Here is a 13,689-nt window from a genome sequence, read left to right as displayed (position 1 = left end):
GCACTGTTGATTCACAGCACCAGGGACTCAGATTCGATTCCTGCCTTGGTTCACTGCCTGTGCGGAGTCTGCAAATTCTCCCCATGTCTGTGTGGGTGTCCTCCGGTTTCCTCCCATAAGTACCAAAAGACGTGCTATCAGGTGATTTGGACATTCTGAATTCTCCCTCTGTGTACCCGAATATGCGCCATAGTGTGGCAGCTAGGGGATTTGTGACACTAATTAAGATTCTTATTATATCTATCGTGGCTCTCTTCCATATTTAGCCACCTGAAGTGTGTTATGGCTGTATGCTCTATGAACACCTCATATATATCTAATCTTTTCTCACTTTTACAAGTTTTTCAACTCATTGCCCTAATTATTTTTGACAGTAAGACAGTCACTGCAGTCACAAATTATAAATAATGTATTTTTTCATGGAATAGTTCACTGCACTACAGAGGCTTTTTTAAAATTTAAAACATGTGCAATCTATAGGACTGTAAGGTTCTGGATACTAAACTATGTATGGAAATAAGCCCAAATGGAATTCTGGTTATGTGGGCATGACAGAAATTAGCCATGCTTTATCCATAAACACAGGAGGATATGCCTTTTCTGAATCCAAATTTAAGTTGTGAGCAATAAGGAGCCAATCAAACAAGGTTTTTGTGTCCAAAGACTTTATTCACCACTAAATCGGAGGGGGAAAAATAATAAAAACATCACATCACACACATGCATATCAGAAATAAGGGAAGTTAGAATCCAATAAAAATAAGTTAAATTAATATATGGTTAAGTAACCCTTGATTGTTCATGATGCATAGATTTTTAAATATTGTGGCCCATTATGAGTAGCTAGATTCATGGATGCGGTCAGAGTACAAGATATTGCAATTACAAGAACTTGGTTCACTGGTGGATTTCTAGTAAAGTTGAAAGTAAGTTTGTTCTGAGGGAGAGGTGGGGGGAGGGGGGGGGGGGGGGGGGGGGGAATTGAGAGCCTGGCTTTCAGCCAGTTTCCTCTGCTGAAAGCTTTCTTGCAATCTCTCTGCAGCGAGTGCAGCCCGACATGTTAGACTTCACCCATTGTCCGCCCAGTCCATCACACAAACCTGCCTTCCATCCACTGACTCCATCTACACCTCCCGCTGCCTGGGGAAAGCGGGCAGCATAATCAAAGACGACTCCCACCCGGCTTACTCACTCTTCCAACTTCTTCCATCGGGCAGGAGATACAGAAGTCTGAGAACACTCACAAACAGACTCAAAAACAGCTTCTTCCCCACTGTTACCAGACTCCTAAATGACCCTCTCATGGACTGACCTCATTAACACTACATCCTGTATGCTTCATCCGATGACGGTGCTTATGTAGTTACATTGTATACCTTGTGTTGCCCTATTATGTATTTTCTTTTATTCACTTTTCTTCCCATGTACTTAATAACGTTAACCTGCTCGCAGAAAAATACTTTTCACTGTACCTCGGTACACGTGACAATAAACAAATCCAATCCAATCATTGTGTATTTCCAAGGGATTTTGGGTGTCTGTCTGTGTGATCATTTTGGGTTTGACAACTTCATAGAATAACAGAAATAAACTTTTTTCCCCCAATTAAGGGGCAATTTAAGTGTGGCCAATTCACCTACCCTGCACATCTTTTTTGGGGGGGGAGGGGGGGGGGGGATTGTGGGGGTACGACCCATGCAGAAACAGGGAGAATATGCAAACTCCATATAGAGAGTGACCTGGGGCCGGGATCGAACCTGGGGCCTCGGAACCATGAGGCAGCAGTGTTAACCACTGCGCCACCCTGCTGCCCCAACAGACATAAACTTAAGAATAAGTTAAAAGGGGCTGCTCCAGGTAGGGGCACTGCCCAAAAATAACAAAGAGCAATGGAAGCTTAGCAAAGATAAAATCAAAAATGCGGTTGATACTTTGTTTCAATATCCAGCACTTTGCATTTTAATGTCTCTTCCTTTGACAATGACGAGTTTAGATGGGTCTCTGAATTATAGGAAATGTCTCTCTTTTTTAAAATAAATTTAGAGTACCCAATTCATTTTTTCCAATTAAGGGGCAATTTAGCGTGGTCAATTCACCTACCGTGCACATCTTTGGGCTGTGGGGGTGAAACCCACGCGAACACGGGGAGAACATGCAAACTCCACACTGACAGTGACCCAGAGCCGGGATCGAACCTGGGACCTCGGTGCCGTGAGGCAGCAGTGCTACTCACTGGGAAATGTCTCTCTCTTTGCACTCCCTTGAGGGTGATTTTGTTTGTTTTTCACCTTCACCTTGGAAGGTGGCCTTGAATTTTAAGTAGTTTATTTTGTCTCATTTCAAATTGCAAAAGTTCCAGTCAATTGCAAGTTTGAAAATCATATTTTCAGAATTATTTAAAAAAAAAATTTTTTTTAAAGAGTACCCAATTCAATTTTTTTTGTTTTCCAATTAAGGGGCAATTTAGTGTGGCCAATCCACCTACCCTGCACATCGTTTTGGGTTGTGGGGGCGAAACCCACGCAAACACAGGGAGAATGTGCAAACTCCATGCGGACAGTGACCCGGGGCCGGGATCGAACCTGGGACTTCGGCACCGTGATGCAGCAGGGCTAACCCACTGCGCCACAGTGCTTGTCACTGGAAAAATTAGAGGATTAAGGAAAGTCAATATACAGCCAAAATAAGTTGATCCTGCAGTCCAGCAGATATGTAGTGAACACTGTTCCATCTGCGGTCACATATTTCACCTTCTCCTTCACACCAAGGCTATCAGTAAGAGGCTGACATCAAACATTGAGGTGCTATTTATTAAAAAGTAGATCCCTGGAACTTGGTATCCATTACACTCATTTGTTGGTGTAAAACTAACACAATGTATATGAATTTCTGGGCTTAAATCCCTGCATCTAACCTATGCCAGCAGCACTTTATCGGTCCTCAATTGTTTTAGATAAACCGAGCCGCTACCTAGCTGCGGTTAAGCAGCGTTTCACTTGCACCTCTTTCAATTTGGTCCATTGCATTCGCTGCTCCCACTGGGGTCTCCTCTATATCGGAGAGACCAAACGCAGACTGGGTGATCGCTTTGCTGAGCATCTTCGGTCTGTGCGCATTCAGAACCCTGACCTTCCTGTTGCTTGCCATTTTAACAAAAGACCCTGCTCCCATGCCCACATGTCTGTTCTTGGGCTGCTGCAATGTTCCAGTGAAGCTCAACGCAAACTGGAGGAACAACATCTCATCTTCCGGTTAGGCACACTACAGCCTTCCGGCCTGAACATCGAATTCAACAACTTCAGATGATTAGCTGTACCCCACCTCGACCTCTTTGTTTTCATCACATTTGATTTTAACTGTCTTTTGTCATTTATTTATTTATTGTCTTTCTTTATATATATGCCCCCATCTTATCCCCCTTTCCTTATCTTTTCTCTCCTTTGTTTTCCCCTTCCCCAACATCTACATCTGTCAGTTTACCCTCTGATGTTAGTTTCTCCGCTGTTTGGCCTTTCACACATTCTGTTCTCTCTGGGGACTGCCAGTAGCACTCTGTTACCTTGGTTTCTGTGGCTATGACTCATCTTTCATTCTCTCACCACACAGTATAAATATTTCCTATATTCTATGTCTTTTAACTTTGTCAAAGGGTATTCTGGCCTCGAAACGTTAGCTTTTTTCTCTCACTACAGATGCTGCCAGACCTACTGAGATTTTCCAGCATTTTCTCTTTGGTAGCAGCTACATTAAATCCGCATTAGATCACGAAACTTGCAAGGAACTGTCTTGTGCCTGTTTCAGGATCATTCTGCAAAATGTGTAACAATTAGGTGGAGCATATGCCAACAGGATATTTCAGCTTAACAGCAGTCCTTAAAGGTTGGATGGAGATCAATTGAAGATATTGTAGGATACAAAATGTTTACCCGAGATTTCACTTCCCTTATTACTGGCTGTTCATCTGCAGACATCACTTCTAAAGTGTTACTGCTGTTGCTCTTTGCACTCCGGAAAATGCTGAGTCCCAGGAAAATTCTACCTTTTCTCTGGTCTTCTCTCTTCCTCCAATCGAAGCACCAACTTCTGAAACCCATTCCCAATTCCCTCAGAGTAGCCATCCACGGATCATTGTTGCCGAGCCCACGGCCAGCCATCTCCACACTCCTGTTTTTTGAATAGCCCCAGTCCTGACACTCTCTCCCCTTGAGCTCCCCTCTTTTCCACTCCATCCTAGAAATACAATAGTTTTAAATAAAAACGTGTGATTTTTCATAAATTCTAAAATACTGCAGATTCTGGAAATCTGAAATAGAAACAGAAAATGTTTGAGATGCTCAGCAGGTCAGGCAGCATCTTTGGAGAGAAACAGAGCTAATGTTTCAGGTCTGTGTATTTCCAGCATCTTCCAGTACTTTGTGCATCGAGAAGGAAACTAAAGCAGGGATCCCAATTTCTGATGAAAAGTTCCAAACCTGAAACATTAACTTTGTTTCTCCCTCCACAGATGCTACCAGGCTTGCTGAGTATTTCCAGCATTTTCTGTTTTTATTTTTAATTATTTTCATTATTTTCACACTCTGGCCATGAATCTTTCCATAAGTAAAATTCCAAATAACAAAGCATTTTTTATGACATCATCTGAACAAACTTAAAATCAAACAAATTTATTTACATTTTAAAAGGATCTCATATGCAATTTTGTGAACATTCAATACTAACTGTGCAAAACACTTTACAAATATAAAAGGCTTTCTTCTGAACATATTAATTTGACTTCAATACAAAAACTCTACAATCACAGATGAAAAATACAATAAGATTAGTTAAAATAAGCATCCAAATTATAAAAGGCTTTTTCAACTTATTTTCATTAATGATGCTTTTGGTAAAATGCAAAATTGATGACATATAAATATTAGTATGAAACAAGAACTATTCTGTACCTTGCTATCTTGATTGTGTGTAATAGTGTAACATTGTGAAGTTGAGGCAATTCTATTTTGGTAAGCTTTTTCTAAAAAAAGGTTTTCCAAGTAAATATTCTACAGTTGACCCTGTTACAAACATGCTTCAATATTCTGCAACTAGCTCAATAAATGAGTAGTTGATGACATAATGTATAATTGTGCTCCTTTCACTTTGTATTACAGTATAGTTGACATGGGTGTAAAACCAGGGGCTGTTTAGCTCACTGGGCTAAATCGTTGGCTTTGAAAGCAGACCAAGGCAAGCCAGCAGCACGGTTCGATTCCCGTAACAGCCTCCCCGAACAGGCGCCGGAATGTGGCAACTAGGGGCTTTTCACAGTAACTTCATTGAAGCCTACTCGTGACAATAAGCAATTTCCATTTCATTTCAATATCCTCAAATGCATTCATTGGACCCTGTGGGTTAACCTTATTCTGTATTCTACGGGTCTCATCAGTGCAAATGATTTGTGCTATAGTTTCACATTATAATTTTTGATTGAGTTGACAGCTTACAAAAATGAACACAATTGAAGTTGAATTTCTTAAATGGAACTGATATTCCATTATCCCTGTAGTTCCCAGAATTGTTCCAAAGTCTTACTTGGGTACTGTATTATGTTGACGATGGCACTCACAATGGTCAAAACTGAATTCAGATGAAGCAGAAACTTGACCGTATCGAAGTAGCCTTTACTCTCATGACTTCAAAATTAAACCTACACCGCAGTAAACGTTGGGTTTCCTTTGAATATCGCAATCAGGTATACGACAGAGGTCCAGTGGGGGCTGGTTAAAATCCAGTCGGGACACACTTCTAAAGTTACCTCCCACATTTATTAGACTGATTATGTCCACTTGACATAAACCGCACACTCCAGCCGTAAATGTGAATAACTTGAGGCAGGCAATTCACAAAAACAATTAGACAAGCGTTAAATAAAGGGAAAGGGGTTCAAGCCTGACAGGATACACAGCTGATCCAGGAAACTCCTTGTGCAAATCGAACACTAGCACCGATACGAATTGATACACAAACACTCAAAAAAACATCCTCAATGGCCAGTACAAAAGAGGTTACAAAAAATAAATAGTGGTAACTAAATCGTACCAGTGGATTGAAAGGCCAGTTGCAGCTGCTAGGACTGGGCTGTCACCGCCAGGGTATTCATATATCCATGTGCACACATTTCATTATCTGAAACGCAATGTGTAAACTGCACGGGGGGGCTGGAATACTTACGGACACGTCTCACACTGCAGCACCCATCCAGCACCTCGGCACAATCACAGAACAGCCAAAAGACATTCTTCAATAGGAACACCGAGACCTGTTGGTCATAGAGAAAGACAAGAAAGCACCTGACCGCCAAGAGAGGGGCATTGACCGCGGAACTGGACAGGAAACGGAACACGACACATTTGTAATGGAGCTGCAACGAGTTGAGTTCGTAGAGCCAGAGAACCGGGATGAAAAACGCGACAAAGTAGACGGTGGTCACCGTGTACTTGAGGTAAACACTGGGAATGTGACCGGACAGCATCAGCTCCATGAGAGTGAAGGTGTCCAGCAGGTCCAGGCATGTCCTGCTATAGTAATTCTGCGCTCGGTGGCTGCTCTGGCAGCCCAGCTCCTCAGTCACCGAGTTGATGAGTGTGTAGAGCAAGGGCACGGACGACATGACCACTATCTTGAAGCCGGTGGTGCCCAGGGGAACCTTCAGCTCAATCAGGTCCAGGATGGAGGTCTCCAGAATCAGCACTATTTTGGGCGTGCAGGCGATGACATAAATGAGCCAGGCCAGGTAGGCGAAAGCGAACTGGCCGCTGTGGCCCGCCCCGGGGGCCGCCTTGTCTCCGGCCCCCCTCCGCCTGGAGTGCTTGATGAAGAAGATAAGCCAGCCCGCCACCACCACCAGGTCGGTGGCGATCCAGGAGCACCAGTACAGGTCGGTGAAGATGATCAGGTAGAAATCCAGCAGGCCCCCCTGGCACAGCAGCAGCAGGAGGCAGAGGCCCTTGTACAGGAGGCTCCTGCCGCTGGCAGCCGGCCCCGGGCTGCTGGTACAGTCCGAGCTCTGCTGCAGGAACTCTCCCGAGGTGATGATGAAGGCTGGCCGGGCTTTGATGTTGGAAGCGGCGCCGACCTCTCGGCCGAGACTCGCCGTCGAGGTCTGAGAGTTCCTCCTGAAGGAGCTGTTCCTGATGAAGAGGGGATCGTTCTCCGCCGCCCGCAGGTTCCCCTCGGCTCCGCTCGGTGCTGGGGCAGCCGAGCGGGAGCTTTCGTTGGCGGCGGCGGCGCTCATTGTCTTCCCCTTCCAGCCTGCTGTCCCCGGCGGAGCGGGTGCAAGCTCAGGCAGAGGCGGGCGCATCCCAAGCACAGGCATGGATTAGCTGGGAAGGGACTGCTGCTTCAATCACCCACCCACTCAGGGGAAAGGAAGGGAGTCCAAAGGAGTGAGCTTTTAAAAAAAACAAAACACTTCAGCAAACACCCACGAGCAGGCCGAGAGCAGAGTGCACCACTCATGGGATGTTATATGTCCGAGATTTGGCGTTGGAGATATTCCCAATAACTGTCAGGTTTCACTCCCACTGATCACTGGAGTCTGACTGATCATTTAGATACTGACTCTTACAGAACAGCCCCCAGTGATGAAGGAGTTGTTGAGGCCAGTTGTAGGAGGTCTTACAATATTTTGGGTAATCAACTAATAAATGCATTGAAATAATGGCTTAATGTTTCTTATACCCGGGATGCCAATACTATGTGAGTGAAACATGGTACAATTATAACCAATTAACCCACTATTGTGACCATTTTGGATTTCCTCCTAAATAGACTTTTTTACTGTAATATTTGCAAAGCTGAGCAATAGTAACATTTTGCTTGGAAAATAAACGGCCTCATAAGACATTAAGAAAATAGAAAAACTGATATTAACGGTACAACTTGTGTGGATAATTGATTAAGGGATAGGAGGTAGGGCAAAAATGAACAGATATGTTTCTGACCAGAGAGAAGTAGGCACTGCGTCCTCAGGAGATGGGTATTGGGACCATTGCTTATTATATAATTTTTATTGTCACAAGTAGGCTTACATTAACACTGCAATGAAATTACTGTGAAAACAGGTGCCACATACTGGTTCGTTATTTTGGAATAGATATGTAGATGTACAAATCTGTAAAATGTTCATATGGACAGAATGAGGAATATAATGACCAATAACCTTCTTGGAGTGGCAGCCTCCAGCGGGTTGCCACTCTGGATGGATTTACCCATATTGACATCCGAAAATTGTCTCGCCCAAGCTTCCTCCCTCCGGCTGGGTGAGACAGGAGCTGCAAAGTGTACCACCGGCTGCATTAGTGCAGAGTACCTGGAGCACAGAGAAGAAAGCGACACACTTTCTACAGAGGAGTTGGGGCTGGTCAATCCGGGAGAAAGAGTTAGGGAGTCACACTGCGAGAGGGGGTCGTCGGACTGGGGATGTAGGGGAGAATAAGACCGGGGCATGGGACGAATGGTGGATGTTGGACCAGACCGAAGAAGGTGGGAGGGGGAGGTCAGACCAGGAGAGCAGGTGGGGGATCCCACTGGTGGGGAGGGAGTGTCCGGCTCAGGCGGGGTGATTGCATGGTTGGGATGGTGTGGGGTTCCACGCGGGGGGGGGGGGGGGGGGGGGAGAGAAAGAGTCCCCTGGGGGAATCATGGGTGTGCAGGATGTCTGCGCTGGGCTGGTCTGGGTCTTTGATAAAGTTACTCTGGAGTCAGATTTCTTTTTTTTCTCTTTCAGAATAACTATCTGGATAAACCTGTCGGAACCATCCAAAGTTAGAGATTTAAATTGTTTGTCAGATGTTTCCCAGCCTAGCCCAATGTCCAGGGGAGTTGGTGCTCTGGACAATTGCTTGGTAAACCCTTGTGTGGGTGTTTCCTTCAGGGATTCCCCAGCACATCATTCGGCAGCACGGTAGTACAAGTGATTAGCACTGTGGCTTCACAGCACCAGGGTCCCAGGTTCGATTCGCTGCTGGGTCACTGTCTCCCCGTGTCTGCGTGGGTTTCTTCCGGGTGCTCCGGTTTCCTCCCACAGTCCAACAGGAGCTGCACAGTCCACTGCACTGTATGTTCTATGTTCCTCCAAATGCAATGCTGGGAAACCAGGAATTTATGGGCTAATATGAAATTTTGGGAAAGATTACAATGTAAATACATAGAAATCCACACGCAATAAATACAGTTTAATGTGGCTAAGTGTAAACTGCTTAACTTAGTGAGAAATGTGGAAGAAACTAGAAAAGCTGGGCTTATTCTCTTTAAAGCAGAGAATATCAAAGGGAGATTTAATGGAGGCTTTTAAAACCATGAAGTGTTTTGATAAAGACAATGAGGATAAACTGTTTCCAGCACCAGAAAGATCAATACCCAGATGGCACAGTGTTTAGATAATTAGTAAAAAGAGATATGGTTAGAAAAACAAGAGTTGGTATGATCTGGAATACACTGTCTGAAAGAGTGGTGGAAGTTAATTTAATAGAAACTTTCCAAAGGGAATTGGATGAATACTTGATGGATAGAAAATTGCAGGGCTATGGCGATAGGGGGAAGGGAGTGGGATTAATTGGAGGGGCAGTAAAGTTCTGTGAAATCAGTACTTTTCATCTGCTCTTGTGAAATCTCTATTATAGTTTATGACAGAGCTTAAAAGACAATAAGATAAAATGCTAATAAATATTTTACTGGGTTTTGTCATGACTAATAAATTCTTCTGCTTCATAACAGTGGATACATTTCCCCATGACAGGAATTACTTCCCATAGTATCTCAATGATTTGTATTTCATGTTTCATTTGTTTCACATAGAATCCCTACAGTGCAGAAAAGGGCACTGCTGCATCATGCCACTGGAGGACCTGGTTTGGTCCCATTCCCGAGTCACTGACTGTGTGAAGTTTGCGTATTCTCCTTGTGTTTGCGTGGGTCTCACCCACACAACCCAAAGATGGGCAGAGTAGGTGGATTGGCAATGCTAAATTGCCCCTTAAAAAAACAAATTGGGTACTCTAAATTTATTTTAAAAACTATGCCGAAGGCTGCCATTTGGCCCATCGAGTCTATGTCGACCCTCTGAAAAACCACTACTGCCCCATCCACTCCGCCGTATCGCCGTCACCCCTTTAACCTAACCTACACCTCCATGGACACTAAGGGGCAATTTAGCCTGGCCAGTCCACGTAACCTGCACATCTTTGGACTGTGGGAGGAAACCAGAACACCCAGAAGAAATCCATTCTGACATGTGGAGAACATACAAACTCCACTCAGTCACCTAAGGCTGGAATTGAACCCGGGTCCCTGGCACTGAGGTAGCAGTGCTAACCACTGTGCCACCGTGTTGCCCACATATGAGTTTAATAGATGAAAGATGGGCGGATAGCTTAAAAACCCTTTCTAAAGACTAGGCTGGGTACATCACACACTTAACATGGTTGTAAAATTTTCACTGCATGTTTCCCTTTTATTTCCAGTCCTATTAATAAACTGATAACACGTAAGCCATGGCCTTTACAGAATATAGTAGTGTAAATACAGGGGCTGGTTTAGCACAGTGGGCTAAACAGCTAGATTGTACTGCAGAATAATGCCAGCAGCGAGGGTTCAATTCCCATAGCGGCCTCCCCGAACAGGCGCTGGAATGTGGCGACTAGGGGCTTTTCACAGCAACTTTATTGAAGTCTACTTGTGACAATAAGCGATTATTATTATTATTATTAAATACTGAAATAAGATTTTCAGGAGCAAGTGCATCCTTTAAACATATGTTTTACATTTTTTAGTCAATTGTTCATGGGTATTATCTGGACCAAACAAAGCTTCACAAAATGGTAGCAAAGAAAGAGGAACTTGTAGGATCCAAGGAGTATCAAACCGTTTTTTTCCTCAATAATTGTCATAATATTGGAAAGTAACCAGAAAAATGAATTACTGATCAAATTCCATTAGAATTTTAACATTTATAAATCTAAGAGAATAAGAGGAATTGAAGCATGTTTTATTTATAAAACCTTAGTGATCATGTTCTATTTCACATTGATTTCAAAATCTTATCCAAATTAAAAAGAGGGACATTACATCATAAAACCTTTCACCCAACTTTAAATTGTTGAATGTGTTTATCGTCATAATGCAATAACTACTTGGAAAGAGATCAGACAAGAGGGGTAGATAGGGTGAAAACTGATATACTATACCTGAAGGACAAGCTGAAAGTTGCAGAATCCAACCTAATTCATATTCAGATTTTATTTTGCTTGATTGGTTTCTATTCAAAACTGTGCCATATCTACCAGGTGCCTAAATTGCTGTCACCATATCACTTTGTAATCTTTTTCTGTATTAGCATGTTATTATGGAATTGAATGTAACCACCTATTTATATCACTAACCCTGTGCTTGCAAAGAATGCATGTTGCACTGTCTACTTGCTTGGATTTTTACATTGAGAGGGGAGGAGCACATGTGTAGATATCCCTGTGTGTGTCCAGTTCACCCCCAGTCACAGGGTTCTCTCCTCTCGCATGCACAATCCCGCACTCGCTCTCTCTCAAACAAATTCTTTTACTATTTGGAGTTTTACTGAAAAAGCCCAAACCTCTCAAGTTTCTCTGCCTCCTTGTCCTCAGAATACCCTGGTGAACCCTGCAATGCCCCCTTTTCTTTAACTTTGATATCCTTTCTATAGGATGGGATTCAAAATGACAACACTATTCCTTCTGGGGGCCCTAGTTAAAATGGGCTGTAAGTGACCCCATGTAATTTTTAATCTCCAACAGCAAATAGGTGCAGTCCAGTCACCTGATTCAATGCCAGAAATGTTTTGCACTGAGATTTTCTGGCAACGTGTCATTGAAATTTGGAGAATTATGACTTATTTCAGCTCTGCTTGAATGACTGCACATAGGAAATATAAGATGTTTACTGGGTATCAACAATGACCTTTTATTTATGTTCTACCTTGGAATCTGTTAAGAGACAAGATTCAGGTTAATCCCAATCTTGTTGACAAGACTAATGTTACAACAGTAGCCATAATAGGAGCAAGTCTTTCAAAGTAAAATGCAACCACAGCAAATAACAGTCCAACTAAATGCTTCTAATCAGGTAACTGTGATATATCACAGTAGATGATATTGTTTTGGATGAACTGAAGTTCACAGTCAGTCGAATGTGGGAGATTGGCCCGAGCATTGCCGCATTCAAGCCATTGATGAGCATTTTAAGTACTCGTACTGAACCATTGAATGCCATTAGTGACTACAAGTTTCATATCCAGGATCAGCAACAATGATGATCATTGATGGTCATAAAAAAGGCACCAAATATACATCAGCAAAAGAAGTTTGGGCAGGAGATCCATTAGAGAGCATAATATCTTGCAACCTGCCCTAAAGAAATTTCAAATTTGGAATTTTCTGCATTAAATATATGAAATGCTTCTGGGTGATCAGTACTTCAGCCTCTATATATATATCACATTGTTCCCTTTAACTGATTATTTTCTTCCCTAGAAGATTTATTTATTTAGCTGGTTGGCAAAATGTCCTTTTCCAGCAAGATGCAGATTAACTTGAACATTTGCTTGTACCCACAGGAAACACAATTCAACAGGAGTTCCCAGTCTCCTGTGTTCAGTCAACGTACTGGCACAGAATTGCATTCACCAATGCCATTGATCTCACATTCAGTTTATAATTTGCATGCAGCTGGGATTGAAATTGGGAGAATTTTCACCATTCACAAAATGAAACAGACAGAGATATTGGGTGGGATTCTCTGATCCTGAGGCTAAGTGTTGACACCGTCGGAAACCGCTGTCGTGTTTCTCGGCGGCATCAACACTGCCTCAGGATCAGCAATTTTGGCCCCTACAGGGGACCAGCACAGCATTGGAGCGACCCATGCCGCTCTAGCTGCTGATCCCGGCATCAACTGGACGCCGCGGGGTCCACGCATGCGCAGTGGCACTGGTGCCAACATGCACATGTGCAGTGGCACCAACGCCAATGCTCACATGTGCAGTGGCTCCCTTCTCCGCACCGACCTTGAAGCAACATGGCGTAGGGCTAAAGGGGCCAGTGTGGAAGAAAGGAGGCCCCAACCTGAGAGGCTGGCCCAACGATCGGTGGGCCCCGATCACAGGCCAGGCCACAACAGAGGTCCCCACCCCGGAGTCGACCCTCCCCCCCCCCCCCCCCCCCCCCCCCCCCGCAACCACAGGCCGCCCATGGACCCTTCCATGCCGAGGTCCCGCCGGCTGAGAGATTAGAATGGCACCGGGTTTTTGTTACGGCTGCTCGGCCCATCGCAGGCCGAGAATCGCTGGGGTGGGGGTCGCTCCGGTGCCGCGCTGACCACGCCGGCGCCATTGGCGCTGACAGAGCGGAGAAACATGGCGATTTGCACCGGTCACGGCGATTCTCTGGCCCTGCCCCGTGCTGAGAGAATCCCACCCATTAGATAAGTACATGGTTTTACACCTCTTTTTCAGAGGAGTAGTCTGGGTAGTTTGCTACCAATATTCGTTTAACAGACTTTTTCAGAAAAGCTAGATAAAGTGCCTGTTTTCCAATTTGGGAACTCTCGTTATTCATGGGAATTTAGAAGAATGAGAAGGGATCCAATTGAAACATATAAAATTCTGACAGGGCTGGACCG

The 13,689-nt window shown here is 44.0% G+C and overlaps 1 protein-coding gene across 1 annotated transcript; it reads right to left on the bottom strand.

The window, feature by feature from the left end:
• Positions 1-4,643: 4,643 nt before the first annotated feature.
• Positions 4,644-8,638, bottom strand: tmem121b (transmembrane protein 121B). The gene has a single exon (XM_038780825.1). It carries the CDS (start codon positions 7,352-7,354, stop codon positions 6,107-6,109), a length of 1,248 nt encoding a protein of 415 aa, XP_038636753.1. The 5' UTR covers positions 7,355-8,638; the 3' UTR covers positions 4,644-6,106.
• Between the last annotated feature and the right edge of the window lie 5,051 nt (positions 8,639-13,689).

Source organism: Scyliorhinus canicula, chromosome 20 (genome assembly GCF_902713615.1).
Source record: "Scyliorhinus canicula chromosome 20, sScyCan1.1, whole genome shotgun sequence".
NCBI classification, from domain to species: domain Eukaryota; kingdom Metazoa; phylum Chordata; class Chondrichthyes; order Carcharhiniformes; family Scyliorhinidae; genus Scyliorhinus; species Scyliorhinus canicula.
The sequence above is the reverse complement of the archived record's forward strand: the minus strand, read 5'-3'. Positions and strand labels throughout refer to the sequence as shown.